This window comes from Catharus ustulatus, chromosome 1, assembly GCF_009819885.2.
Source record: "Catharus ustulatus isolate bCatUst1 chromosome 1, bCatUst1.pri.v2, whole genome shotgun sequence".
Classification (NCBI taxonomy): Eukaryota; Metazoa; Chordata; class Aves; order Passeriformes; family Turdidae; genus Catharus; species Catharus ustulatus.
Genome location: NC_046221.1, coordinates 128,369,262 through 128,396,733, shown reverse-complemented (window position 1 = coordinate 128,396,733; position 27,472 = coordinate 128,369,262). Strand labels below are relative to the sequence as shown.

The following is a 27,472-nucleotide window of genomic DNA, read 5'->3' as shown; positions in this document are numbered from 1 at the left end:
GGGAGCAGGCAGCGCCGCGCCGAGCTGCAGATGGTCCCGAGCCGCGGGCGGCCCCAAGCCGCCCTGAACCGCAGCAACCCTGAGGTGTGAGCCATGGCCGCCCCGAACCGTGGCAGCCGTGAGCCGCGGCCACCCCGAGCCCCGCTTCGCCAGCCAGGGGTGGGCGGGAGTGCCGGGCCCCACTCACGGGGAGGACACTTGGGGCTGCGTTTAAAGGCAACACCAATCTGCTAAAATGTTTGCAAATTCAGCACCTGCCAGTAAACTCCACGATCACGGGATTCCATTACTAATTAGTTACTTTGTTGCATGCAGCACAGATCTTCGTGGCAAAAGAAAAGTGTGCCTTATAGTCCGGTGCACCTTATATAATGTACAAATTTGCAAAATTTGCTGGCTCCCGGAGGTGCGCCTTATAATCCGGTGCACCTTATGGTTGTGAAATTACTGTAATTGCCAGATTGGAAGTGGCTCTGAGCAGCCTGGTCGAGTGGAAGGTGCCCCTGCCCATGGCAGCGAGGTTGGAAGTGGACGACCTCAAAGCTCCCCTCCATCCTAGACCATTTCATGGTTCTCTGATAAATACACTCCAGTGTCCATGCTTTTAGCCCTGGTTCAGCTGCAGGAGGGAATGCCTGTGGCTGGGATCCCTGCAGCCCGGCAGGGCTGTTCCCACGCCTGGCCACATGAGGCCTCCCTTTTCCAAAATACGGTGCAGAGCACCTTCCTTCTTCCAGAGATGAAGAAAAAGGAACGATTCCTTTCTCTTGAGGACGACCTATCCATCCATCCATCCATCCATCCATCCATCCATCCATCCATCCATGTTTGCCCCTCTACCTTCTCATACCCACAAAAAAGCAAGCAAAAGGGCCAGGTTGTGAAAAATCTCACCACACCCTGAAATACATTGTTCCTTGTTACACAGGGCTTTTACACAACCGAAATAAAAGTCTCCTTAAAAGTATTTTTAGTGTTTAAGTGCCATGAATACACAAGAAGCACAAACGCAAATCTGACTGGCATCTTGGCATCTTGTGGCTTCAAGCCGACCCCTAGCACTGTGTGATAAACCATTTTTCCTACCACACTGATGTTCTTGCCCTGTTTCTCTACGTGGCCTCTCTTGGGCCTTTTTTTAGCATCCTATACACGTTTAAAAAAATATATGTATATATGCATGCTCCTCTACAAGTTTTTTTAATGCACCTATTTTTACATCACCGAAAGAAAATAACATTTACAGCAAATGCTGAAAATAAAAATAATTTTGATAAACAGTTATATAAATTGGGTCAAAGATCTGGAAATCAGTATTCTGGTAATCAGCTTTCTTCTTTACTTCACCCTTCACTCCATGTTATTAAAAATAAACACGTAGGTCAGATGTCTCATTAAAGTAATTGATTCAAGTTAAAAAACACTTTTTTTCCTTATCAGGTCAATTCATTTTGCATATTGAAACCCAAACTTATTAGACTACAGAAGCAAAAAAAAAAAATTTCTATGTAACCAGAGCCACTATAGCTGAAAATTAGCTGGATTCTGTGTATGAATAATTAACAGATGCATTAGTTCCATTGCAAGCACAGAACTGGCCTAACTGACAGTGTTGCAGGAGTTAATACTCGTTGGGAGAGTAAGACAGGCTCTGTTCTGGACCTTCTGTCATCAATGGTTATTGACTAATTTCCACTGGCAGATGCTGCTTTACTGGTGATATGTCAAAACAACACAGCATTGAACTCAGGTACACAGTTGAGACTTAATACTGACACAAGAACTCACCAGAACCCTCTTTAATATGACTGAAAAATTAGATATGCAACTATATAGAAAGAGTGAGAGCAGCATTATGTCTTGATAGTCACAGCTGAGACTATCTGTGCCCTAATTTAACTGCATCTAAAACCATGGAGTAATGGCTATTCCAGATAGCTGATTCATGTTCTCAGGAAATATAATTAGTTAGTTAACATTTTACATCTAACAAAATCAACTTATACCAGAATTTATTAAGTAATTTTCAAAGTTACTTAACATGTCATACTAGGTGTTATTCAGGGATTTCACTACAAAATTCTGCCAAATTTTCTCTAAATACTATAGTATTTCTGTTCCATGCAGGAGTTTCATATGTAAATACTTCAGAAATATGGCTTAATAAATAATTTAATATAAAATTCTAAGACTTTTATAGTAAGCCTATTTCAAAATAATTATTAGTAATTTTGATGTAAAAAAGTATTTGTTCTAATGATATATAAATCTCAACAGTTTTGATGATTGGAATGAATTTTCCTGAAATATTAGGCTTTTAATGCACACACAGAGATTTAATATATTTCCATAAGGTGAAAAAAAGTGCAGTTTCTTAGCTGTAAACCTTAAAATCTAGGTCAATACATTAAAGCTTTTTCGAGTATATCCCTCCTCAAGCTTTTATTGTAAACAGCATCTTTACTATAAATCTAACATATCAGCCAAATTCAAAAGATTTAAACTTTTTTAATACTTGCCCATGTTTGTTGTCTCTGTGTACATGTGTAATATGCTGGCTCACAAACCTGGATCATTACCAAGCTTTTAGGAACAATTCTGTATCATCACATGATTCACCTTCCCTCTCTTTAACTTAGACAAGTAACCCACAACAGTGAACACTTTGTACCTCTGTGTACAGCATCCAGGTGCTGATTTTTATACTGGTTCTAATGTAACGGTGATGACATTTTGTTTGCACAGCACTGTCTGGCACACTGGCTTTTGGCTGCCCATTAAAATTCACATATTACTGCAACACAAAAAAAGAATGTAAGAAATAGTACCTTCCAGCTATTGCCTGTGGCCAAAACCAGAGTGCAGTGCACAACTTTGACATTGTAAAATAGATTGGACAGATGCTGAAACAAAGTCCACCAAAGTTAGAGGGGTGATTTTTATTGACTTCAGTGGGTCCTGTACCAGCTCTTAGGCCAGTTCAAATTCTATTACAATTATATTGCAAAATATAAATATCCAGTAACTGGATGACACCCAAACACAGAAAGCTTTAAGAAAATCTAAGGAGTTAAATACAATTTTGTAAAATGTTCTTTGAAGTCTCATGTGATATTTTATTTGACTGGAAAACAGTTTTAAAAATCTTTCCGGAAAATTATAGAAATCAGATTCTTCAGATTCTTTCCATCCCTGAAATGAACCCAAAATTTAATCATTTTCAAAAATTTCTAAAAATCTTGTTACACTTTCTGTTGGAAATGTGAACACTTTGGTAAGTTAATTTATAAATAAGCTTAAATATTTAATATTTTTCCAGTAAAATGCTCATAAAAATAGCTTTAAGATGCTTTAAAGCACAATGATATAATTCCACACCTTGTTATTGACAATTAGAAAAATAGGGGCCACTAAGGAAGATCCATTTCATTTAACAATGTTAATCAGTGGGACAACATAGAAATAAAGTTCTTATTTAAATAAGGAAATTCTTGTTTCTTCAGCCTTAGTTCTTGCTGTTTGCTCATCATGTTTGTGCAAGCTAGACTAAAACTTAAACAGTAACAGGCAAAATATTTCAATTAGACTCCTTCAAATCTCATTTAATGAGATTTCTGTGTTAGACAGAAGTAAAAAAAAAATTTAAAAAAAGTGTTTTAAAAAAAGTGTTTTGAAAGCTTAGGTCTTAGGTCAAAGAGCACCCTGCATCACCACGGCAGCAGGGATGGCAGGGATGGAGGCTGTTCTGCCCTGGGCCACCACGGGCTCCACACCACCACAGGAAAATCATGGTTGCTGTCTGGGCAACCCAGCTCACAAGTGCTCATGGTGGGGTGGGAGCTGTGAGTGTGGGTAGAATATTTTCTCATGCTAAGACATTTTTCCCCCAAACTAAATCACAGAATTTATCCATCACTATTGCATTGTCTTTTCAAGTTATAGTACAGCAGAAATAACAAGGAAATTGTAGTGGTGAATTATGATACATCAATTTACTGTATATTGAAAAATAATTAATTCCTATTCCTTGAAATAAAAGAACACCAGACTATAAAACAGCTGATTAAATTCACTATTAAATAGCATGCAAACATAACATTCACCTAACTCCTCTCAATAATCAAGACCCTCATTTGTGAAAGTAAAAATAGGACAAGATACAGTTTTGGGCAGCAATAGATCTGGGCACTGAATCACTGTCTATGTTCTTTTGGCACTGACTAAAACATGCTGGCATGATTTTTTCTCAACTGCATAACGTCACTCACAGATAGAGAGCAAATACCAGAGCTACTGCTCTGCAAACACACTTCCCCTATCGCATTTAAAGAAATCCCAATGAGATTTCTTAAGAAAAAGAGGTAGGATCTTAGTGCCAGCTGAAGGCAAGAATATTTGTTATTTAGCATTTATTGAGTTATCTGGAGGTGGAGGGGGAAGAAAAAAGCACTATGCAGAGAGAGGGATGAATTTAAATCCCATGTGTGTAACTGATACAAATGAAAGTATGAAGTTGTCTCTGTGCCCTGTGCGAGCTCAGGGGAGAAGTGAGGGCAGCAGGCGATGGTATGTGTCTGAAATAACAAACCCTCTCCACTAACACCCGAGCTAATGCACTGGTGCGGGGGCAAAGCCAGAGGAGAGAAGCTGCAGAAGCCGAAACGAGCTTTGCAAATTTTACAGAGATGTGCAAACTGGTGGGGGGGTGGAGGAAGATGCGGTGCCTTGGTTAATTCCTGTAGTGTCTGTCAAGTTCATGGGGCAGAACACAAAGGCAGAAATTGACCTGTATGTTACAGTCCTCAGAGCAAAATACAAACATTATAAAAGCACAGAAATTATATTAACTTGAGTCAATATGAACAGAGATTTGGGACAAGGAAGTAAGAATATTCTTTTGGCTCATGGGAATAATCTATCTTTTGAAGATGAAGAAATTAACAGAGTTTAATTCTTGGCCTTGAATAATTAAAATTTTCTCTCTAATGTGCTAGATAGGCCACTGCACAGACTTTCAGGACTATCTTACTTCCTTTCAATATATTGCACAAAGTGAGAAATAACTGAAACTGGAAGAAAATTTTTAATCTCAGCTTCTCTCCGATTTCACTTTACAATATATTTTAATTCCAGTTTTGACATTGTGTGTGACCCAAGACACTTGAATAAAGAGCTATTTTTCTGTTTGGCTTTCCTCCTCTACAAAAGCTTCATGCTTTAGCAGTTCTGAGTCACTGGAAAACATAAGCTAACATGAAACAGGAGTCTAACAAGTACAGGGTTCATATCTTGGAGCAGTGTTTTAATACTGCAATTAAATTAGTATTCCCCCTAAACTGTGATTTGTTTGAACTCCATGGCTTGTGATCCCATTTCCTCCTGCTTTCTTGATGTCAGCTACTTCAGTGCTGGCAGAAGATCCCTCTGAACTGCAGCTGCATTTGTAAATGTTTCATCAAAGGCCTGAACGTCTGGTAAGCAGCAGAGCCGGTGGGTGCTACGAATGTGATCTGGGTCTATCTCGGGGAGGAACAGCATGACCGTATTTACTGCTGATGCTATTCTGGGGGCTGGGTGACGTGCTTCTCCCCTCTGGCTGAGCAACACTTGCCCGTTCATCTTTCAACACTCACTCCCGGCATGACAGGATGAAATAAAACAAAATTTACTGGTAGCAAGCGTACTTGCCTATTGAAGACTTCCATTCTAACAACTTCATGCACACACACATAGTCTTATTACAATAATCACGTTAAACATTTTGTACTCTCAGTAGATATAACTTTAGGATCCATTAAAAAAATAAAGCCATAAGAAGATAGAGAAAAGTATTATCTCATAAAATAATTCAAATCATTATGGGGGTACAAGCTTATTTGTCCCCATAAATTAACTCTTGACTCAGGACAGTGGCAACACAGTAGTTCTAGCTCTGCACAACACTTCCAAATGTTGTGGACAGCAGCTGTCTCCCAAAAACTCTGAAAGTAGCAGGGGAAATACTGTATTTGTTAAAGCAATTGTGCATGTAGGATCACCTCTTCCAAAATCGGGCAAGTATTTTACAAACTGAGACTCACCAAATAGCCAGTAGAACGAGCCAGGCACTTCCAGTCATTGATTAAACCCAACCTAGTGCAAGATCTTGCTAGACTTTGTAAGAGAAAGGAGAAAAAAAATTAGAAATACAAACAAATTAAAAACCCAACAAAATTTCAGATTAAAATAACATGTATATTTTTCACACTTCAAGGGTTATCATTTTGCCAATTTTTTTTTAATCTAGAAATATGCCACTGACACCAAATGGCACGGAAAAGATCACCATTTATTTTTCTTTGTCTCTTAAGCCTATAAAAATAATTTTCAGCACAAGAACTGGAGAATCACAAAGTTGCATAATGCCAGATTCATTCCCTTTCTGGATACTGAATTTTAAGGTAGGAACATCCTGACATCATAAATTTTCAAAATTGGCTGATATTTTTTAAGTATTTTATTTGGCTCAATTTTGCAAATATGCAACCAGCTGGTAAAAAAAAAAAAATCTGATTTAAACTTTTGTTAGACAAAAACTGCAGCCTCAAACTTACATAAAACCAAAACTATATCCCTCTACATGTGAAGACAACACTGCAACGCCCAGCTTCTAACTTTAGCATGTTGCATCACAGAAACAGTCCTCCAGCTCTATTAAATTTTTGTGTTCATGGCAGAACTTCTTATAAGAAAAAAGAGGAGATAGATAACTGTGGGCGACAAAATTTTTGCAATGTTATCACATGAAATAAGGGAATTTCAAAATCAATTTTACTTCTCAAATCGTCTGAAGGAAAAATACCAGCTTTGTACCTAACATAACCAAATACCATTCAGGTTAATGACAGATTTTAAAATTAACAATCTAAAACGGAAACTAAGGTGATCTCCACAATGGAATTATTAGCAGAGGTGATTTTAGGCATGAAAATTGAATGATTTAGTGATGAATATCCACCTAAATAAACACAAATTATTATTCTGTAAGTCAATTACATTTATTATGGATTCAGACATAACATAATATCATACAATTGTTTTGCAAATACACTGTATTATTTGGAAGACATACATTCCATTATTAGAGCAGACATTGTCAGAGAAGAGATATTTTTATATTCTGCAGAAATGTTAGATTAAATTCCCCCATTACGTACTTAACACAAAGTGCAGGTGGTTTACAAAAACTGAAATAATGGATAATTTGTCATAAAGGATCTTTTGTACAAGATCATAAACTTCTACATAAAAGGATTTCATTTACTATGACAACTGCAGTTTCTAAAGGATGATACTTCAATAAAAAGCACTACAAAACCTGGTTTTGACTCTACTCCAAGAGAAAAAAAAAAGAAGAAAATTTTACTTTTAAACAAAACTTACATCTTAAAACTCTCCAAGTCATACAGGGTTTTTTTTTTTTAGGAAAATAGTACTGCAAATACTAATTTATCCAATGTTTATCTTGTACTTTCCAGATATACATAACATATTACATACAAATACAGATATACATATTCACATGCAGAGCTGCAAATTCATGTGAATACATTTGAATTCACCAAAACAAGAGCATAAAACTGTTCTGCACCTGCACAAGATAGAGACAGACATTCAAAATTCTGCATTGTTGGTTGTGTGTTCCAAAGTGCAGAATCAAACCTTTAAGTGAAATTTCAGTGGATAAATAGAAAACCATTTTGCAGTAGTGTGGTACTAGAGGAAGTGCGTTTGCAAAGAAAGCCAATTTTCAAGATGCGGAGGGGGCTGACACTGTAATCCACACAGTGATGGGGTTTCTTCATCATATAAAAACATCATGACATTATGTTACAAGCACTGAAAAGACCAACAGAAGAGAAGCAAATTAAGAATAAATGGAATCTCATACCAGCTGGGAGGTTTCATTCATTGGTTAGGCTGATTATGATGCAATAACCCTTGTTATATTATTTTCCATAAACTTAAATACCAAAATACATTAAGGCATTTGACTTCAATGTTAGCTGTGATGAGAAAAGTTTTCTTCCCCAGGACAAATATTTCTGAAGAAGCAGAAGAAACTTATCAATAGGGTGCACTTCTTTCAGGCATAAAAAGCATCTGTTTGTCTTTAACTGTTTTATCAAAAATCAGTTAGAGTAAGCCGCATTATCCTCACCAAAGTTTAAGCAGATTGAGGGAGTGGCTTTCTATTAATGGTCTTTGCAGCACAGCCTGCTTAGCCCCATGGTAATGTCCTCTAAAGCTCAATTCCTCTATTGCAGACTTTTCAAATGGAAACATATCTCAAAAGTGACTATACTGTGCCCAAAAGATCAATATTACATTCAGTATCAAACAGCAAAACCCTCAGCTTTTGCACCTCTGGTAGCATTTGTCTTGTCTTCTCCATCATAAACTGAAAAAACAAACAACAAACAAAACAACAACAAAAACCTACCAGCAAACCCCAAACACTGTCATATTTAGAATGATAGTGATTTTATATTAATTTTGCAAATGCATTCACTCAGAAGAACCAATTATCTGAGGTGTAAGAAGCACCAATACTAATTGATTGGTGAAATGCAACAGTTGTTTGTTCTGATACAGTACAGCAAAACAGGAGTGTGTGTGACATCAGCCAAGGTCTTCAAAATGTCTTTTAAAATTAGAAATATCATATCTAATTGCTATTTTAACACTAATTTATCACCACTCAATTAAAAAAAGACATTCCATTTTTAATAAGAAAAAACCCAAAGAAATTCACAAGACAGATCCCATGTTAAGACAAAATTAGGTATTAATCCAGACTGATGTAGGGTCTCATCCCTATGTCTGATAAAATCTGCCTGATAAAACCAAGGCAGATCATAAGGAACTGCAAGCTCCAGGGAGTAGCTGAAGAACTGTGATCCCCACGGAAGTTGCCTTCTTTGAGATGCACTCACCATTGCAAAGGTCTCCTGGTGTGACCTGCAGAGCTCTGGTCTCCTTCACTGGAGTCACATGAGACAGAAACACTGCAGAGCTGTCTGTCTGATGAAGGAATTCTCTTTACCAGAGCTCTGTGAAGGTCTGTAATCACTGGTGATGAAAATGCTAACTAATAAAGGACCATTTTCAATTAATAAGTGGCCTAGAGCTTGGCAAAAAGCCTAGATTTCTGGGAAGATATAAGTGGTATATACTGCTCAATAGAGGTATTCAGGAAAACAGCACCATGGTGAGCAGGAAAAACTGAATTTATTTTCCCCTAGAATATTAAAGCAGCATGTATGAAAATTATTTCATTCACTAGCTAAATAACATGAAAATTAACAGATAAATTAAGATCCCAAAAGAATGTTACTCCTACAACTTATAAATAAGTACACAGTACTTAGCCACAAAACACACATCCAGGCAGAAGAGAGCTGCTTTGCACATCGCTAACAAATAAATATTAAACAACTCAAATTCTTACCTGATTTAAGAGTTAATACAAATCCTCCAAACAATTAGAAAAGCTTCAACCAGGTTTTGGTCCCCCTCAGGCACCTGGAAAATCTGTATGTCATGGCAATGCAGGACTCAAAAGCTTTGGGTGCTGCTGGTAGTCCTTCAAAGCACAGAACAGGGTGAACATGGAGAACTTCAACAACCAAGGGACCTGTTGGGAAGGTACTACAGGATCATTACAGTCCAGAAACATAGAATGGCTTCGGTTGAAAGGGTCCTTAAAAGATCATCCAGCTCCAACCTCCCTGCCATGGGCAGGGACACAACTAGACCAGGTTGCTCTGAGTCACTTCCAACCTAGCCTTGAATATTGGAGGGGGAGTTCACAGCTCCTCTGGGAAACCTGTTCCAGTGCCTCACCAACCTCACAGCAAAGAATTCCTTTCTATATCTCATCTACTAAAGCTGTATCTATCCTATATCTAATCTAAATCTACTTTCTTTCAGTTCCAAACCATTCCCCCTTGTCCTGTCACTACAGCCTCTTTCAGACAGTCTCCATGTTTCTTGTAATCTGCCTTCATGTACTGGAAGGCCATTGTGCATTGAAAAATTTTGTTATTGAGCAGATAACTGACTATATCAAATATGGAATATCCCTTCTTTTTTATATCAACAGAGGGCAAACTGACTGAAAGTGCAAGACTGAGGGCAACTTGGGTGAAAGATTACGGGGAAAATATTATTTGTAATTCCTAGAAAAAGAGAATGGAATTACAAATAAAAAAGGTGAACAGTAAAGCTGCCAGTTTTTTTATATGCTTTCAATTGCATTAAGGCAATTGTTTGCATTGATGTTCTACAAACAGAGCAAAGGATTCGGCTTTAAGAGCAAAATAAAAATAAATCTTTTTGCTGGATTATTTTTAAGCTGGATTGGTTTCCTGATCCAAATCATAGCTCACTGAAGAAACAGTTGTGCTGGCAGCACAGAGGGCTGGGGGCATGAGAATATCTCAAGCCAGTGTCTGCCAAGACTGCCCTGTAAAACCCACAAAGTTAAGATTTGCTCTCTACTAGGTTTTATTTTATTATAAAGTCCAAAGAGAGAAATCTGTAAATATAATGTGAATATAATGTGACAATAGTGTGAAGGGCATAAACACAAACTACTTCAATGAAAAGGGAAAATAAGATGAATATCATGAGATAATCTTGACTAAATTGAGAGCTCTTCAAGGATCCTGAAACACTAGAAGGAAGCATACGCAAGTAAAAAGAAGGTCAGATTACTAAAGGATGAATTTTAGGGAAGACTGCAAGTATGTAGGGGCAAAAAGAAAGGCCAAATCACAGAATGAGTCTTAGTTAGGAACAGAAAAGGAAACTGAGACAGTCCTGACGGGGAAGGGCTGTGCCGCTGCTCAGTGGGGAGAAAAAGCTTTCAGCCGCACAGTGAGATAAACCAAAGTGCTAAAAGCTTTTCTGTTTCAGCCTTCACTAAAAGAGATATTATGTATTTTGACTTCAGCAAAGCTGTTGCTGGTTGTTAAATGTGAACTAAGTAAAACTGTAAGAGACAACATTGTTTATAGTTATTAAGTAATGGTTATTAATTATTAAGTACCAAGCCTGAAGGGTGTATAAAATGCTAAATCTGTACCAATTGCTTTAATATTCAATACCTTAATGAAAACCTTTGATCTTGGAAGAATTCAGTTATTGCACATGAAAATGTTCAAACTGTTAAAAACCTGAGGAACTTCAATGTGAAATTAAAAATGAAAATTTACCTACTTTGGGAGCATCATCTAAAAGGGGGAAAAAAAGAGTTTGCTAGTGAAAGCCTGCTAAGTGAAACTCAACTTCACTAACACAAAGTGGGAAGCAACTAGTTAAGTGCTATTCGATGGGAAAGGATTAGGACAACAGCAAATCACAAACTGAAGATGAGTTTTTACACATCATCTTGTTGTGAGGATAACAGAATCACCACACTGCCAATTCCTGGCACCACTGTAAAAAGAATAATGTCATTTGGGAGTCACACGGAATTATGCTACTATAATATGACACAATATTAGCCAAAATAGTGTGGTTTGTATTTGAAATTAGTCTTTAGCAACTAATAACATAACATAATTAGATAAAATCCAGACAATAGCAACTGTGACAATCATGAGGTCTACAACAAAATAATGCATCACAGAGCTTCCCTAGGCTAAAGAAAAATGCTCAAGCAAGACTAGACAAGCCGTCTTCAGAAGTGGGAATTTGCTCCAAAGAGGAAATCCATAAACCTGCCCCATCTTCTCCAAGGAAACAAGACTTGAATTACAGCAGTTGCACAATTCCTATCACCATTTAGGAAAAATTTACTGGGGATAAATCTGATTTTCCAGGTATCTTCCACCTATATAATCTGAATGCTAATTTAGGGTAACCACTAATATGATACTTTTCTTCAAATCATGTGTTAGAAAAAAACCACATTTGGAGTTAGGTTTTTTCTTTGCAAAATGGATTAAGGTATAGTGATCCAGTCATTCTTGTTTTGTAGATATATATTAAAAAAAACCCCAAAACCACCAACAACACAACTCCAAATGCTGAGAAGATCCAGGAACAATACATCAAACTTTTTCCACCATTATAAAATATTGTAATATCTTTATACATTAGAAAAAAAAAAAAACATTCCCACACACTGTATCTTATTTGTATAGAGAGTTCTGTTACTCTTAAAATCACTTCAGAGACAAAGGCGTTCAACATAAATGCTGTATTTCCTTAAAAAAAATAAACTGCATTTTTATTTCAAATCTAATTCGTTTGCTTGGAACAATGCTGAAAATAGAAGTCTGGGTACAGAACATACTCATCTTGTTTTCAAGTCAGAAGAGGATCTGTGTTTTTGTTTTTTATAAGCTTTATCAGCACTTTTGCAAAGAAAATAACTGCATTCACTGAGTAAGCACAATATCTCTGGAATTAAATATACTGTTTTACTGGCTAGGTCCCAGCCTCAACTACGAGGTAGAATTGACACTGATACACCTAGGAGAGCAGATTAATAACATAACATTGCTAAAATATTATAGCAGATTTTTTTAAAAAAATCCTCAATAATTACTGCTTCAGCACTTACACTAACTTATGTGGATTTACAGTGTATAAGGAAAAAGTGTTATGTTCCTGTGCTAGAAGTCAGACAAAATTATTTGTGTTATACAGAACTATGTTTAAAAACTTTAACACAGACTCCAGACACAAAAATTGGCATAAAAGTTGTTGCTGCTCCTATGGAGCCAGAAAAGATCTACTTGCCTTTGAAATTTCTACATTGTGTGTTTTGTACTACCCTTACTTCTGCATTTCTGCATCCCACACAGCAGTCCTGTGAGTGAACTCCTCCAATACAATGTGTGAGGCGTGGAGCTCATCAGTGAAACATCCTGCCTCCATTCTGCAAAACACTTGAGAAGAGTCTTTGGAGCTTTGCTTTATTTGAGCACAGATATCTTGCAGATGTTTAATTTAAAGCTCATGTGTAGTCCCACAGAAGTAAATGGGATTACTAAAGTACTTAAAGTAATTCCCTGCTGAATCAGGCTTTTAAGAATAAGAATAAATGTGCCTAATTTTTATTCATGCATCAGATAACTATAGACTAATAGTTTAAACTCAGCAGTTTTTATCCAGTTAATATTAAACGTCTGGCATTAGTGTATCTTCACCTGCTGCATCTACCATCCCTATAGCAAGGACCTTTTTAAATATAACCCTGCAGCACAGTTTTTGCATACATACTGTGTCATCAGGCACTCATGTTTTGCATACATATAGTGTCATCAGTCCTAGTACTGTGATGATTTTTTTGTAAATAACAAATAAACTGCACCTGGCACTTGTATTTTTTGAGTGTTACATGCATGAAAGATTTCAGAAAAGAACTCTTGTAATGTAGATTTAAAAAGTAGTGGAAGTAAAACTCTTGTAATGTAGATTAAAAAAGTAGTGGAAGTAATTCCATTTACTTAGGACAAAAGAGAAACTCATTCATATACCTGTAACTGCTTACTTCCTCCATCTGTGCAGTTGTGGAATAATTTTTAACTTTATTCTGGAAAGAAGGAAAGGAAACAAAATCTGTGGATCTAAGGTATTTAACGCATACAAACTAAAGGTTGAACTTGAGCATTACTTACACCGTGGCCAGAAGCAAATATGATGTGGCTTGAACTAAAGTTGAGACTTGTCAATGCAAAATCTGTCAGCAAAAAAAGAAAACCCTACCAAAAAACAACAAATGAATATACAACCTCATCAGCAGTGAGAAACCTGTGGCTTCTTTCATCATCAAGACCTCGCTAAGTGATGCTGAGAGTTCTCTGCAAAGCACTTCTATTCTCACATCTATTGAAATGTATCCCCTGCTGAAAATATAATAAGAGAAGGCTGGCAGGGATGAATTCATCTTGCCATCAAGCATCAGGTTCATTTAAATTGATTACCTCGTTTAAATGAGTACACCTGGAATTATCAACCACATGCAAAATTACCAGTGATTTTAGCATCATTTGCAGGTCACTAAAAATCACTGACACACATGTGATAACAAAAGAAAAAACAACATGATTCCTTCCTGAAACTTTCACTGTTTATCTTTGACCAATCTGATTTTGTTGGTTCAACTAATCTAGTATTAAAACCTGGAAATTTTAAATCAAGGGAGTAAAACAAAAGACTAATAGGCAGATTTAATTTTTGCAATGGTACAGCATCTTTTACTCTGCAGATGTAAGAACTTAAGGCAGGCCCAATTAGCTATAGGTTTGGGATATGTACAGTAACAATCACCCAATTACCCAAGTCTTTACAACAGCAAACCCAGCTGTTCACCAGTACCAAGCCAAAAGTGATACCCAGCTTGGCAAAGGACTTGCACAACCATGAGTATTGTCTAGGCCATCGGGGCAGGGGGACACAGCTGGTCCTTCAAAGAAACAGCTCAGCCCCACAGAGGAGCTGGGGGAATCTCCCATTCCCTCATCAGACCCACCTCTTCCACTGCTGGGCCAAAGCAGCACTGTCTGGATTTGCTAACTCGTTTTCACAGCCCCACTTCTGCTCCACTCCGTGCTGGTTGTGTTCCAGCTGTGCACAGGGCACAGAAGTGTTGTCCAAGGCAGTTCTGGCTTTACACCTCATTCCTGCACACAACACCCTGAAACAAAGTGCAAAGCAACAGTACTCTCATAATAGACACACCCAATGCTCAGCAGCTCCAGTTAAAGCGTGACAACGTCAAAAAAGTTTGCTCATACAATAACATGCAGTTATGAACAGGCAACGTCAATGACTAGTTAATTGTACACCAGTATCAGCTATTATGCATGCTGACTTCCAATAGGTAGTTCCCCACAACCATATAAAACGTTTCAATCTTCTGTAATTCTGTTCAAACATGACAGGACTTTATCTTTTGTCAAAAGAAAGGAAACAGGAAAAAAAATAATAGAATGAAAATAGTAAACTCCTCAAAGCACATGTGTTGTCACCACTGTTGTTTCCAGTCTTTTTCTTGAGGAAGAAATGCAAGACATGTAGGGTATAAAACCCAATGAGCTCGAGCAATATTTAGAGAATACTGCACTCTATCTTCTTCAACAATCCCACCAACTGCAACATTTTCAGACTTCCCCTCCATTCTCAATAAATAAAAGCTTTCCAAAAATCCTATATTGCAGTGAAGGTCTCTGTCCTTAACTTCAGCACACTTCGTAGCTTTGTCCAATGATACACGAAAGACTGCATGTCTGTTCTATAGAAACAACATTTTTTTGTCTGGTTTTCTACACTCCAAAACTATCGAACAAAATTTTCTGGGCTCCAAAGGGCATTGAAAGCTTCTCCATCTTCTCATGAAAAGTCTTTGCACAAGTCTTTGTGCCTTTTTCTCTTTATATGTATATGTCCAAATGTGTGCGCTGTCTTCTACCTCCACATGTTCAAGCAGACCTAGAAATCCTCTTATTGGCACAGAAAGAAGGCTTTGAAGCACACACTTCTTATGATGACAGGAGGCAACAGGATCAGTTATGGTGCCCAACTCTCCACTAGAAAGAGCAGAAATACTTTGGCACTAAACTGTAAATGTGGCATAAAAATGTACACAGAAGAGTGCTATGAAGCACAAAATTTTAAAATTTATTCAAGTTACATGGGTATGTTTAGTACATGCAATACTTTAATTTCGTTTAGGTTTAAGTCAAAACTGCTCACATTTGAGCTGAATTTGGCAGATTTCTGAAGCTTAACTGTTTCAATTTCTAATGTTTTGAATTCAAATCTTCCACCTGCAATTATATTTCTGTTTTCATTCATCACTACTAACATAGCCACTATTATTTCCCTACTTTTACAAATAATCTGTGTCCGGGGAGTACCACGATTCACAAATATGATTCATGTTTCTAACAAAATCCCCACTGAAGAGGAACGTTTTCTTTCATGTTTTTTTTTTTTTTTCCGTCCCGGTCTGTAACTGTGAAAGAACAAAAAGCTAGGATACTGTGACAGCAGCTTTCAATCCCCTTCCCTGTTATTCTCTCTGCAGTTTCTACGCTTACATGTTTCTCCTGTCATTTGCCCTTACAATTTTTTATCTGATTATCAAATATCTGGCAAAGAAGTACTTGGCAGGATTTAGAGCTCTTCAGTCGCCTGATGACCGTGGAGCTGATGGCATATTGAGACGCTCCTAATGAAGTTCCCAGCAGCGATGTCCCTGAAAAGCCTCGGTGTCATTCACGTTCTTTTTGCCCCCTATTTCTGCACCCGTGGAACTTGGTGGGCTCCCCATGTGATCTGGAAAAGGGACAAAACACAACTCGGCTGCGCTCTCCATGCACAATTTCGGCTTAAATCTCGTCTTCTAGCTCAGGGCAAGTAAGAAATAAAATTTAAAAAAAACAAAACAAAACCAAAACTAAGAACCACAAGTAGCACTCGGAAGCCCTCTCTTTTTGCCTACTTGTTGCAGGTGCTAGCAGGTGTAGCAGCAACCTGCGGGGGAAGCCGAGCGGCGGGCAGCGCCGGGGCACGGCAGAGCAGGGCAGAGCAGGGCAGGGTAGGGCAGAGCAGGGCACGGAGCCACCACGGAGCCACCACGGAGCCGCGGGCACCGCGCGGACCCCGGCCCGGCTTGCGCGCTCCCGGCTCGCCCCGCCCCGGGCCGCGCGCGCCCCCGACCAGCAGGGGCACCTTTTCCCGGGAGCAGAAAGCGCAGGGAGCCCTCCCCGGGACCGAGCGGGCCAGGGCTGCTGCTCCCGGAGCACGAGCCCGCCCAGGCGCGGCGGCCGCGGGCGCAGCCCCAGCCCGCCCCAGGGGCGCGCACCTGCCCCGCGGCAGCGGCGCGGCCACACCGGGGGCGGGCCCGGGCGGGGGCGGAGGGGCGGGCGGGGAGGAGCGGGGGGCGGGCGCCGCTCGCCGCCGCGGGGCTGCGGCTGGGCTGGGCGCGGGCGGCCGGCCGGCGGAGCGCTCGCAGTCGCGGGGAGCGCCGGGGCTGTCGGTCGGGCGGCGGGCGGGAAGGCGAGGCAGGCGGAGCAGGGAAGGGAGCGGAAGGCGGGCGGGAGGCGGCGGCGGCGTCGCGCTCGCCCCGCTGCCCTGGATGACGGGCGGCCGGTTCGACTTCGACGATGGCGGCACCTACTGCGGCGGCTGGGAGGACGGGAAAGCCCACGGGCACGGCATTTGCACCGGGCCCAAGGGGCAGGGCGAGTATGCCGGCTCCTGGTCCCACGGCTTCGAGGTGGCGGGCGGCTACACCTGGCCCAGCGGCAACACCTACCTGGGCTACTGGGCGCAGGGCAAGCGCCACGGGCTGGGCGTGGAGACGAAGGGCAGGTGGATGTACCGCGGCGAGTGGTCCCACGGTTTCAAGGGGCGCTACGGGGTGCGGCAGAGCCTCAGCACGCCGGCCCGCTACGAGGGCACCTGGAGCAACGGGCTGCAGGACGGATACGGCGTGGAGACCTACGGGGACGGAGGTGGGCGCCGGCGGGGGGCGCCCCGCGCGCGGCGGCGCCGGGGGCGGGCGGGAATGGGGGTGGGGGGCGCGCGCCTGCGTGGGCGCGCCGCGGGCAGGGCCCCTCCTTCAGCCCCGCGCCCTGATCGCCGCCCTCGCACCGGGGCCGCTTCTCGTTGCCCTGCCCGCCGCCGGTGCGTCTTTCCCGGCGCCGTTCGCTCCGAGGCCTCGCTGACGGCCGCGGAGCGCCACAGGTGCCTGGCGCCCGCCCCGCCCCGCTCTGTGAGGAGCCGCCTGGCCCCGGCTGCGCTCCGAGCGCGCTGAGCTGTCCGGGCTCAGCGCTTTCTCCTGGCCAGCTGGTAGAAATCCGCATTACGGCCGCCTGCAGACGGCTTTCCTTTCCTCCCCCCGAGGCGGCTCATGGGCTCTCTGCCCGAGGTGGCCGCTCCTGGCTCGGGAGCGGGCGAGCCCCGGCACCTCGCCCCCTGCGCCCCGCGTTCGTGCGGGAACGGCAAGAACTTGTGAAAACAGAGCCCTTGTGTCGCGCTGCTGTGCGGGCAGGGGTGGCTTTGTGCGCTCGATGCACTCGGCTGGTAAACAGGAGGCTGGAGCTAATGGAGTGGGGACGCAGCCTGCGTAAAATCAATGAAACTTGGGTCCACCCTCCCATAATAACTCGGGTTTTTACCAAAATGCGGGCTGGTGTCTGGCATCCTGCTCAGAGCACGAGGTGTGCAGTGCAGTGCACAGACGTGTCTCTCGCACCCTTGTCCACGACACACGCCGTGTCCCAGGGCTGAGCTGGCGGTGGGCGTGCGGCGATCCGCCCTCCGCTGGAGTCGGGAGCGGTCAGTAAGGCAGGGTTCAGTGAGGTCACTCGAGCTTACTTGAGTGCTCACTTACAGTTCTTGTGCCTCTGTCACTTCATGCTCTGCACGATAAATAAGCCCGATACCCTTTAATTCAGCCTTTGCTGCTGTAATATCATTGGCCTCGGTGGAAGTGCCACCTGCAACTTCTGCAGAGTTGCTCTTCAGCTAGGAACAAGGGAACAGGCTTGTTCCGTTGTAACAGGAGTCTCAGTTTTAGGACTAGAGAGTTGCTGGGATTTTTTTACAGAAATGCCGTTTTTCTTCAGCCTTCAGCAATGTGCTCAGTTTACTGACAAGCAGTAGAATTTACCGAAATCAGGTACTGTTCCCATGATGTGACTAAAGGACTCAGCTCTCAACTGATACTTTTGCTGGTTTCTTCAAGGAATTTTGTCATATCATCTCTGGTCAAACTTTCAGGAGAAGGGGCATTTTTGTATTAAGCAGAAGATGAGGTGTTTGCAGTTGGGCTCCTATTTTTTGTTTTCTGAAATACAAAATTTAGCAAGTTGGTGAGATTGAGTTCTTTCAGACAATGAAATGTGCAGTGGGTTTTGTACCTTTCTGTCCCCTTGTTTAGAGATATTGGTAAGTGTCCAAAAATTGTTTCCTGGTGTGGAAAGTTCTGATATTCAAAGGCAGCTATGTTTGTGGGTTTAAAAACAAAACAAAAAAGACCAAAATCAATGTATGAAAGAGATCAGAATTTCAATTTCATCATACATTGCGCTTTTCAATTCTTATTATATATTTTCTTGGCTAATTCCAAGCAGTGGCTTTCTTTTTTTTTTTTTCCCCTCCATCCCCTTCTGGAAAAGTAAATTGCCATTCCAGTAAATCTTTTAGAAATTATTTTCTCAATATGAAGTTGTTTTAATCCTTTTTTCTTTAGACTTCTTGTGGTTTTTTAAAAAATCTGAATATAGTACTGGTTATTGGAGGTAAATTCTCTCGATATCTAGACTTGGAACAACATATCCAGTTCACACTGTTAGCTGACATCTATTGTCATGACTTCAGTCTTTCACATGTTGCAGTTCATACGAACAGAGAGTGTGGAGTCCCATTGATTTTAATGAAAGTACTCATGAATGAAGCAGAGCAGTACGTCATAGATGTTTCCAGATGTGTTTTTGTTTTCGTGCTCTGGGAACAATAGATGTGTTTGCACACCAGAACAGCATCTGAAATGAGTTTATAAGGAGACCAGATTTACACATGTATCTTTAACATAATTTTAAAAAGTTGCAGGAAAGTTTTCTCTTCATGAATACTGGAGAATACCAGTCTAGAAAAATAACTCTTCAGCTATGCCAATTGCCACTTTATTTTCAAATTCACTATAATCCAGGCCTCTTTAGTGCTAGCTTTTTTTTTTTTTTTCAGTATATCTCCAGTACGTTACTTTAAATTGTAATGATGGTATTATGTGATATCATTGAAGGAGGGAAAAGGAAAATAAGCATCAACAGTGTTCCTCAGTTTTTGCACACAACACTTTTCATGATATGAGTAATATATGTCATACTGTGTTTAGATGCTTAAAATTGTCACTCAGTCAAATCTCTGAGGAAAACACTGTGAATTGTAAACCATGATACTTCATTCATTGCATGTGATTACAGCGGGCCTTCAAGTAGCCCATCAGTCTGTCCTCTGCAGCAATCTGGATTTTTGTGCCTCCTTTAAACTCCGTAGATTTTGTTATTCTGTGTGAAGATGCGAAACCTACCAGAGGAGAGACTGTGGCCTGATTTGAGACTTCAGTATGTCTAAATCGGTTATTTATGGTCCTTCCAACAACAGCAAAAACCAATTGCATGTTGTCATTCCACAGAGGGAGATCAGGGGCAAAAGCACCCTGAGCAAAGGTCACATACGTTCATTGATTTCTGAGAGGTCTTCTTTCTAGGTCTACGCTTATTTAACATTTGAGTCAGAAAAGCATGCAAAAATCTTGATGTGACAACAGATTTTTTAAACCACAGAATATCTAAGTAAAGGATAAGAGCAAGTGTAGTAGTTAAATGAGTACTTGGCCTCTCAATTTTTTTCACAGTGTAGTTTTAAATTTTAGCTGCAAGTGGGCAATGACATTTACAGCTGTAAGATGCACCAAGGATGTTTTAGGAGGGATGGCACACTGTAACTAAGGAAACAGATTATGAAATTATATCTTACTGCAACTTGCCAACAAAAAGAAAAGGAAAAAATATACTTTCTAATAGCTCTCAGGCTCAAAATATATACGCCTTTTCAAGAGAACCAGTTAAACAGCAGATGGATGGTTAGTAGTTGTGGCTGAATATTGTTTCTGTTACAAATTATAACAAATTTAATTAGTGCTAAACAATGTTACTGTTTTATGGTCAAATACAATTTTAAATTATATTGGTAATTGCAGTGTTAATTAAACTGTAGAGCAACTGCTTTGAGCAGTCAACTGTGGTACAAGCTGAAACAGAATGTGTGTTGATACATTGTTCATATTTATCTCTAGAGAGATAGGTATACGCTGCATATGTTTTTATTTTCATATATGGGAAAAGCTTTTTCATCATGTCTTATACATTGTTGAATTTAATTATATTGCAATACTTGGTCTTATTTAAAGATTTCTAAAATTTATTGAATAAGGTGATGCAGTTAAAGTCTGATATAGTCAGTCAAATTACAGTAAATTCACGAATACAAGCCGCACTGACTATAAGCCGCATCTCTGGGTGTTGGCAAATATTTTGGTTTTTGTCCATAGATAAGCCGCACACGAATATAAGCCGCTCTGTCGTTCGCAGCGAGGACCCGCGTGCAATTATTAACAGAACGGCGGGAGGGCGGGGTTTACTGGCTGAGCTAAGGCTGTGCAGGCTCAGCCCGCTAGGGGCCGCTGACGGGGCCAGGTGGTCCAGCACGGTGCTGCAGCTCGGGGCCGGCCGCCGCTGCCCCTGGGCTCGGTCACCCCGGGTCGGCGCTGTCCCGCGGTGGCAGGCAGGGACGGAGCTTCCCCTGCTCCTACGGCAGCGGCGGCGGGCGGGGACGGAGCTTTCCCGCGCCCGTGGCGCCGGCGGCGGGCAGGGACGGAGTTTCCCCGCTCCTGCCGCGGCGGCGGCGGGCGGGGACAAAGCACCCCGTCGGCTCCCCGAGCCGCGGCAATGGCTGCGCGGGGCTCCCGTCGGCTCCCCGGGCCACAGCAATGGCGGCGCGCGCTTCCCCCCCCCTCCCTGGGCCGCAGCAATGGCGGCGCCGGCTTCCCCCCCCCTCCCCGGGCCGCAGCAATGGCGGCGCCGGCTTCCCCCCCCCCCTCCCCGGGCCGCAGCAATGGCGGCGCCGGCTTCCCCCCCCTCCCCGGGCCGCGGTAGGGGCGGCCCGGGTCCCCCCTCTCCTCCCCGGGCCGCGGTAGGGGCGGCCCGGGTCCCCCCTCTCCTCCCCGGGCCGCGGTAGGGGCGGCCCGGGTCCCCCCACCCCCTCCCCCGGCCGCGGTAGGGCCGGCCCGGGTCCCCCCTCTCCTCCCCGAGCTGCAGCAATGGCGGCGCCGGGCCCCCCCCGCCGTCTCTCCCCTGGGCTGTGGCAGAGGAGGAAAGAGAACTCTCCCGCCTCTCTCCCCGCCCCCCGTTCTGCCTACAGGGAGCCAGGCTCCACCCGCGGTGCAACAAAGTACCGATTTGTAACAATCGCAAAATGCCGACTTTGCAGCTGCTCGGCTCAGCACTCTGGCAGGCACTTCTGAGGTTGTATTAGCCGCTCCTGATTATTAGCCGCATTTCCGGTTTAGGAGCAAAATCTTAGTCAAATTGGTGCGGCTTGTATTCGTGAAATTACTGTACTGTATAAACTACTGTTCTTGTATCTACATTCTGGACACTACTCTCCGTAAGTCATTAAAATACTTTTCCTTTAAAATGAGGAAAATGACTTGGCTTTTTAGCATTAGTATCAGAAGCCTTTCCATTGATGGATTTATAATGATAGAAGTGATAATAGTTACCTGCTACACTGCATAAAATTCAACCTAAATGTCTCATACTTTTTACAGACAAAATGAGTATGAATCTGCATCTTTTTTACTATTTTCTCTTTAGAAGAAGCTGGCATTGATTTTATTTCCCCAATAGAAAGGAAAATTGGACTAGTGGATAGTAGCACATTAATTGTACTTGTTTTAATGCCATTATGGGTAGCAGCAATCACTTTCCTTCTTTCTACAGCAGTGAAAAATACAAGTCCTAAATTAATTAATTAATTATTTTTGAGCTTTCCATTAAACTCATGTTTATTAATTAAAATATCAGTAAGAAAAAAAGGCTGACCGTTTATAGTTCTTTAAAATTCTGTACTGAAATAAGTTGATTGTGCTTGAAGTCTGACATTGTAAACAGCATTATTTCAAAATTAAATTAACTAGTGCAAAATACTAAAGGGGTTATAACATGTAGCAGTAAGTGTATGTAGCTAGAGACTTAGTTCCAGCATGTCATTACATATCCCAGAAATAACTAGGGACAAAATGAAGTAATTTATACTCGTAAGATATGAATGTATTTCTGGGAATTTTCTGTTTAATAAAACAAAAAAAATCAGAATGTGACTGCATATTTGCAGTATTTACAGAACATGTCATACCAGTGCTTTGTGCTCATGTTTCTATTTGTTCTTCCCCATATGCTGAGTTTTTTAAAATAATCGTGTTCCTAGATTCAGCACCCTTACAACCAGAACAGCAGTAGGTATCCAGGATACAGAGAATGAGAAAGAAACTAAGAAAGTTGTTTGTTTGTGTCAGCAGCCATCTGTTAAAACAAAACCTTCCACTTGATAGAATTTTCTGCAAACACAAAACAGTTACGTTTTAGAACCTATCTAGTATTATATAATAAAGAAAACAGACTTAGCAAATTTAATTGTGTGTTAACAGTGAAATATAAGTTAGCAGAAGAGGTAGAGTAAGGCAGTACTTGATAGATGGTGGACAAGTACATAACCAAAACAGTATGTATTTTTGGAAGAGGTTGAATCTCAAAGCAAATGAATCTTGGAGCTATATCTTCAACTGTGGATACTTCACAAAAATTTTATTGATCACTGAATTTGACATTTAGTTCTCTGAATAGTTAATCAGTATTCCAATTGAAGTAGAAAAAAATTTTTTAAAAAATTAAAGATTGCTTATTCATTCATCTGTAAAAATATTCAAAGTACCTTTAAAACAAAACCCAAAAAGCAGCACTAGGTGGGTGAATGACTTCATTTTGAGAAGTTTAATTAGTTTAATAGGAATTAGAGTGAAATTACATCAGAAAACAAGTTGTCTTCTATTTGCTAGTTATGCCATTCTTGCCACCTTCCTTTGGAGCCTCTGGTAGAAATGGCCTTCAGAGAGCAGACAGTGGCAAATGTCAAAATGAAAATGCCTTTTGAGAATACAAGAAAAAAAACAACTGTAGTAATCTGATAAAGGTGGGGTTTGGCTCCAGGGCAACTTTGCATGGACATCCTTGACTTTTCATATCCATATACCGTACTCCTTCACCTTGCTGTTAAAATTTTTTACGAGAGTGATTATGATTAAATATTTGCTAGAATGTTGTGCAATATTGTGTTACTGCCTTGCCTTTCGTACATACTGCAGAACAAATGAAAGGCAAAAAGAAGGGCTAAAGAATCCATGCTTTTGATCCCTCTATCACAACATAATACAGAATATAGTGAATGTTTATGTACCAGGGATATCAGAAAGTGTCGGTATGAAGAGTTTGTAAAGAGAAAGGAACCCTAAGGTTTTGTTCTTTCATTCAAATCCACACAAAAATTTTGCAAGATGTAATTTTACGGTAGAGGTTTATGCCACTAGATCCAAAAGCCCATCTGAAGACAATCTAGTGCATTGTCAAATAGCCCCTGACAAGGAGAGAGGTCTGTAGTCACCTTAAACCCATAATAACAGAATGGTTACTTCTCCTACTTGCTCTTTCTGTGAGAAGCTGGGCACAAGAACTCTAAGTGTCCTGATCTCTCTCTTCTCTCCAGCCCTGTCTCCTGCCTCAGCTGACAACATATAATGGGTCTCTGTTTCTGCTGACCACCTTCCTATCAGTCCACCTTAAAAAAATATTGAAGGAGTCTTGCTTTAAAAATGTCTCTTAGATTTTTTTCCCTGAACAGATCAATTTAAAAATGCTTACGATTATAGTTACTGTGTCTTAGTTGCCAAAATAAATCAGCTGTGAAAGTGAAGGATTTTCTAAGTAGAAAAATAATTTATAAGAAAAACAAGTAACAAAAGTAGTTTATCTATTTCTGCCATGTGCTTCTCTTCTTACCAAAATCAGAGCTGAGAATGTAGTGTTGCCTGTAGCATTTTGGATGGAGAGACCTAGATCTTCTACAGCTTTCTAAATTTAACTTCTTATTACTTTGAAAGGTACCTACCAGGGGCAGTGGACAGGAGGAATGAGACACGGGTATGGTGTACGTCAGAGCGTTCCCTATGGCATGGCTACTGTGATCCGTTCACCTCTCCGAACATCTCTGGCGTCACTTCGAAGTGAGCAGAGCAATGGCACTGTTCTGCATGACGTCACTTCAGACAGTCCGGCTGGAACAAGAGGAGGATTTGTGCTCAATTTTCACAGCGATCCAGAAGCCATGGGCATTAAGAAAAAAGGAGGCTTATTTAGAAGAGGATCCCTTCTTGGTAGTATAAAACTTAGAAAATCGGAATCTAGGTCATCGATATCTAGCAAACGGAGCTCTGTCAGGAGCGATGCTGCTATGAGCAGAATTAGTTCTAGTGATGCCAACTCTACCATTAGTTTTGGAGATGGTGACTGTGATTACAGTCCTCTGGAAGACCATGTTGATGCTACCACTACAGAGGCCTACATGGGTGAATGGAAGAATGATAAGCGCAGCGGTTTTGGTATCAGTGAGCGTTCAAATGGTATGAAATATGAAGGAGAGTGGCTGAATAACAGGAGGCATGGATATGGATGTACCATGTTTCCAGATGGCACCAAAGAAGAGGGAAAGTACAAAAATAACATTTTGGTCCGTGGAATAAGAAAGCAACTTATACCAATACGAAACACAAAAACTAGAGAAAAGGTAGATAGAGCAATAGAGGGTGCACAGCGAGCAGCTGCCATGGCAAGAACCAAAGTGGAAATTGCAACCTCAAGGTAAGTTATCAAATGGAAGGTTATAAACCTTTGTGCTAGTGAGCACTTGGCTTCAGTTTCATGTATGTAGCTCCATTGACTTTAATGGTATTACACATGTGAAACTTAGAACTTGACTCAGTTGTGTAAAGAGTTTTTTTGTTCAATAGTATACTGTAAAAGTACATTTCCATTCATGATGCATTTCTGCTTTCTCTCAAGAGTTACTGCATTATGCCTTTAAACGTGTTCAGAAAATAAAACTGGTGAGGAAAGAAGTGAATGATTTGGGGGATATGAGATAAACTTTGAATATTTTCCCATAAGCATGCTCCAGTTATGCTTACTGAGTTGCTGATTTTTTTTTGGTAGCATCTGAAACTCACTGAAGTTGCCCATTTGACAATAGGCATCTTAAGATGCATCTCTTTTTCTGAGAAACTGTGGTATTAACTGCAGAAGAATAATGGTTGAGGATGTTACGCTTAGAGGCTGTTGATTTGGTTGCTAGGGCAGTATCTGTCAAAAGAGTTCTGTATGAGGACTCTTCCATTTTGGAGCATGCTTGTCCTCAACTCATCTGGTCATACAAACACCACATCAAATAGTGGTGGTCAGCTTCTGCCTGAGAAGTGTTTGAGCAGGGAGGAGTGTATGGGTATCCGTGGTGGAGAAATGTGTCATTTTCGCTTTGAACTCCTAACCAAGCAAAGTTGCTTGAAATAGAATTGTTACAAATTGAATCAGTATAGACAGTTTTAATTGGTTCTGTTGTTAAGTTTGAGAGCTCTTTAAAAAGCTGTTTAATTTTTATTGCCTTCCAGTATGTTTCTGTGGTGGTTTCTCTGTTGATGACTTTAGTTTGTTTCCTCAGGCAGACTTTTCTTGAAATATGCTTTGAATAAAAAAATGAGTCCAGAATGTGCATGAAAGAAAATCTTCATTCTATTTTAGAAAGAGGATGTCACATTACTCTTAGAGCTGAGCAACTGATTCCTAATTTAGTGTGGTCACTAGTGTGTCCCCAGTGACTACCCTTTTCCTGACAGCTATAAGAAAAGAAATACAGAGAATACTAAAAACTGCATAAGTGGGAGAGTTTGAATTTATAAAATGCTCATAGCAAGAAGTAGCTGAGACACTAAGATGAAGAATGTAGCATGCTGTTAGAAGACCTTTCTGAGAACTGGTCACGTAAGTAACTAAAGGGTAGCATATACTCAGTTACTTCTATAAATACATGTAAGGCATTATATGACAGCATATCATATTAGTAAAGCAGATCAGTAATACCTTACTTTAAGAAAGTACTGGATCCCATTAATGTTCTGTCAATACATAATAAGCTCTAGAATTAAAAACAAAAGTGTGTGATATATATGAGTCCATATAAAGCTATTAAAAAGCTGTCGTCTGAGACCATTAGATTCCAAGGCACGGTGTATGCACTTCCTCTTCAAGAAGTGTCTCTGAAGTGTTTTGTTTGCTTTTCCTTCCCTTTGATTTTTAGATAGAGGACAGAGTTCAAATTGCTTCTTTTGGAGCAATTCATCAAAACAATGCTTATTTCTTGAAAATATGGTTTTGAAAGTGCAGCAGAAGGACTGGGTTGTAGTGCAGCTGTGACCAGGGGCAATCTTTCCCTTTGGTTTCTCAGCTAAATACCTCTCTGAAACACTCCCATGACTGCCAGGATAGACAGCAAGATCGCAGATTCAGGTTTTCTCTCTTTTTAGTAGCCACTACACCAACTGTACTGGCACTGATTCAAAGCCCAAGAGACCTGACACCAAGCTGGGCAACATCAGGCATGAAGATAATATTAACTTCATTTCTGAGGGCGTGTTGGATTCCCCTAGTAAGAAAGGCAAGACCTTTCCTCTATTTCAAGTTTTCAGAGTTGTTCTGAGTATCAGCCAGTAGGAGCAAAGCCATGGGCACCGGTGAACTAA

At 41.0% G+C, this 27,472-nt stretch overlaps 1 protein-coding gene and 1 long non-coding RNA gene across 7 annotated transcripts in view; one reads left to right on the top strand and one right to left on the bottom strand.

Annotated features, from left to right (window-relative positions):
• Positions 1-7,462: 7,462 nt before the first annotated feature.
• On the bottom strand, positions 7,463-17,402 carry LOC116996833. Of its 2 annotated transcripts, XR_004418033.2 has the most exons (4): positions 17,318-17,402; positions 14,528-16,335; positions 8,976-9,676; positions 7,466-7,878 (listed from the first exon to the last, which is right to left on the bottom strand). It is a non-coding gene; the product is annotated as an uncharacterized LOC116996833 (long non-coding RNA). The 2 variants fall into 2 exon arrangements; XR_004418032.1 differs by having other exon boundaries at positions 7,463-9,676.
• The window catches only part of JPH1 (junctophilin 1), an 81,617-nt gene continuing 71,218 nt past the window's right edge, over positions 17,074-27,472 (top strand). For 4 of the 5 annotated variants that reach the window (XM_033060851.1, XM_033060844.1, XM_033060826.1 and 1 more), the window contains exons 1-2: positions 17,075-17,516; positions 24,785-25,541. In XM_033060851.1, coding sequence (XP_032916742.1) covers positions 17,138-17,516; positions 24,785-25,541 — 1,136 coding nt within the window. In that variant the 5' untranslated portion in view covers positions 17,075-17,137. Of the gene's footprint in view, positions 17,517-24,784; positions 25,542-27,472 lie in introns of all 5 variants that reach the window. The other variant, XM_033060817.2, reaches the window with a different exon arrangement.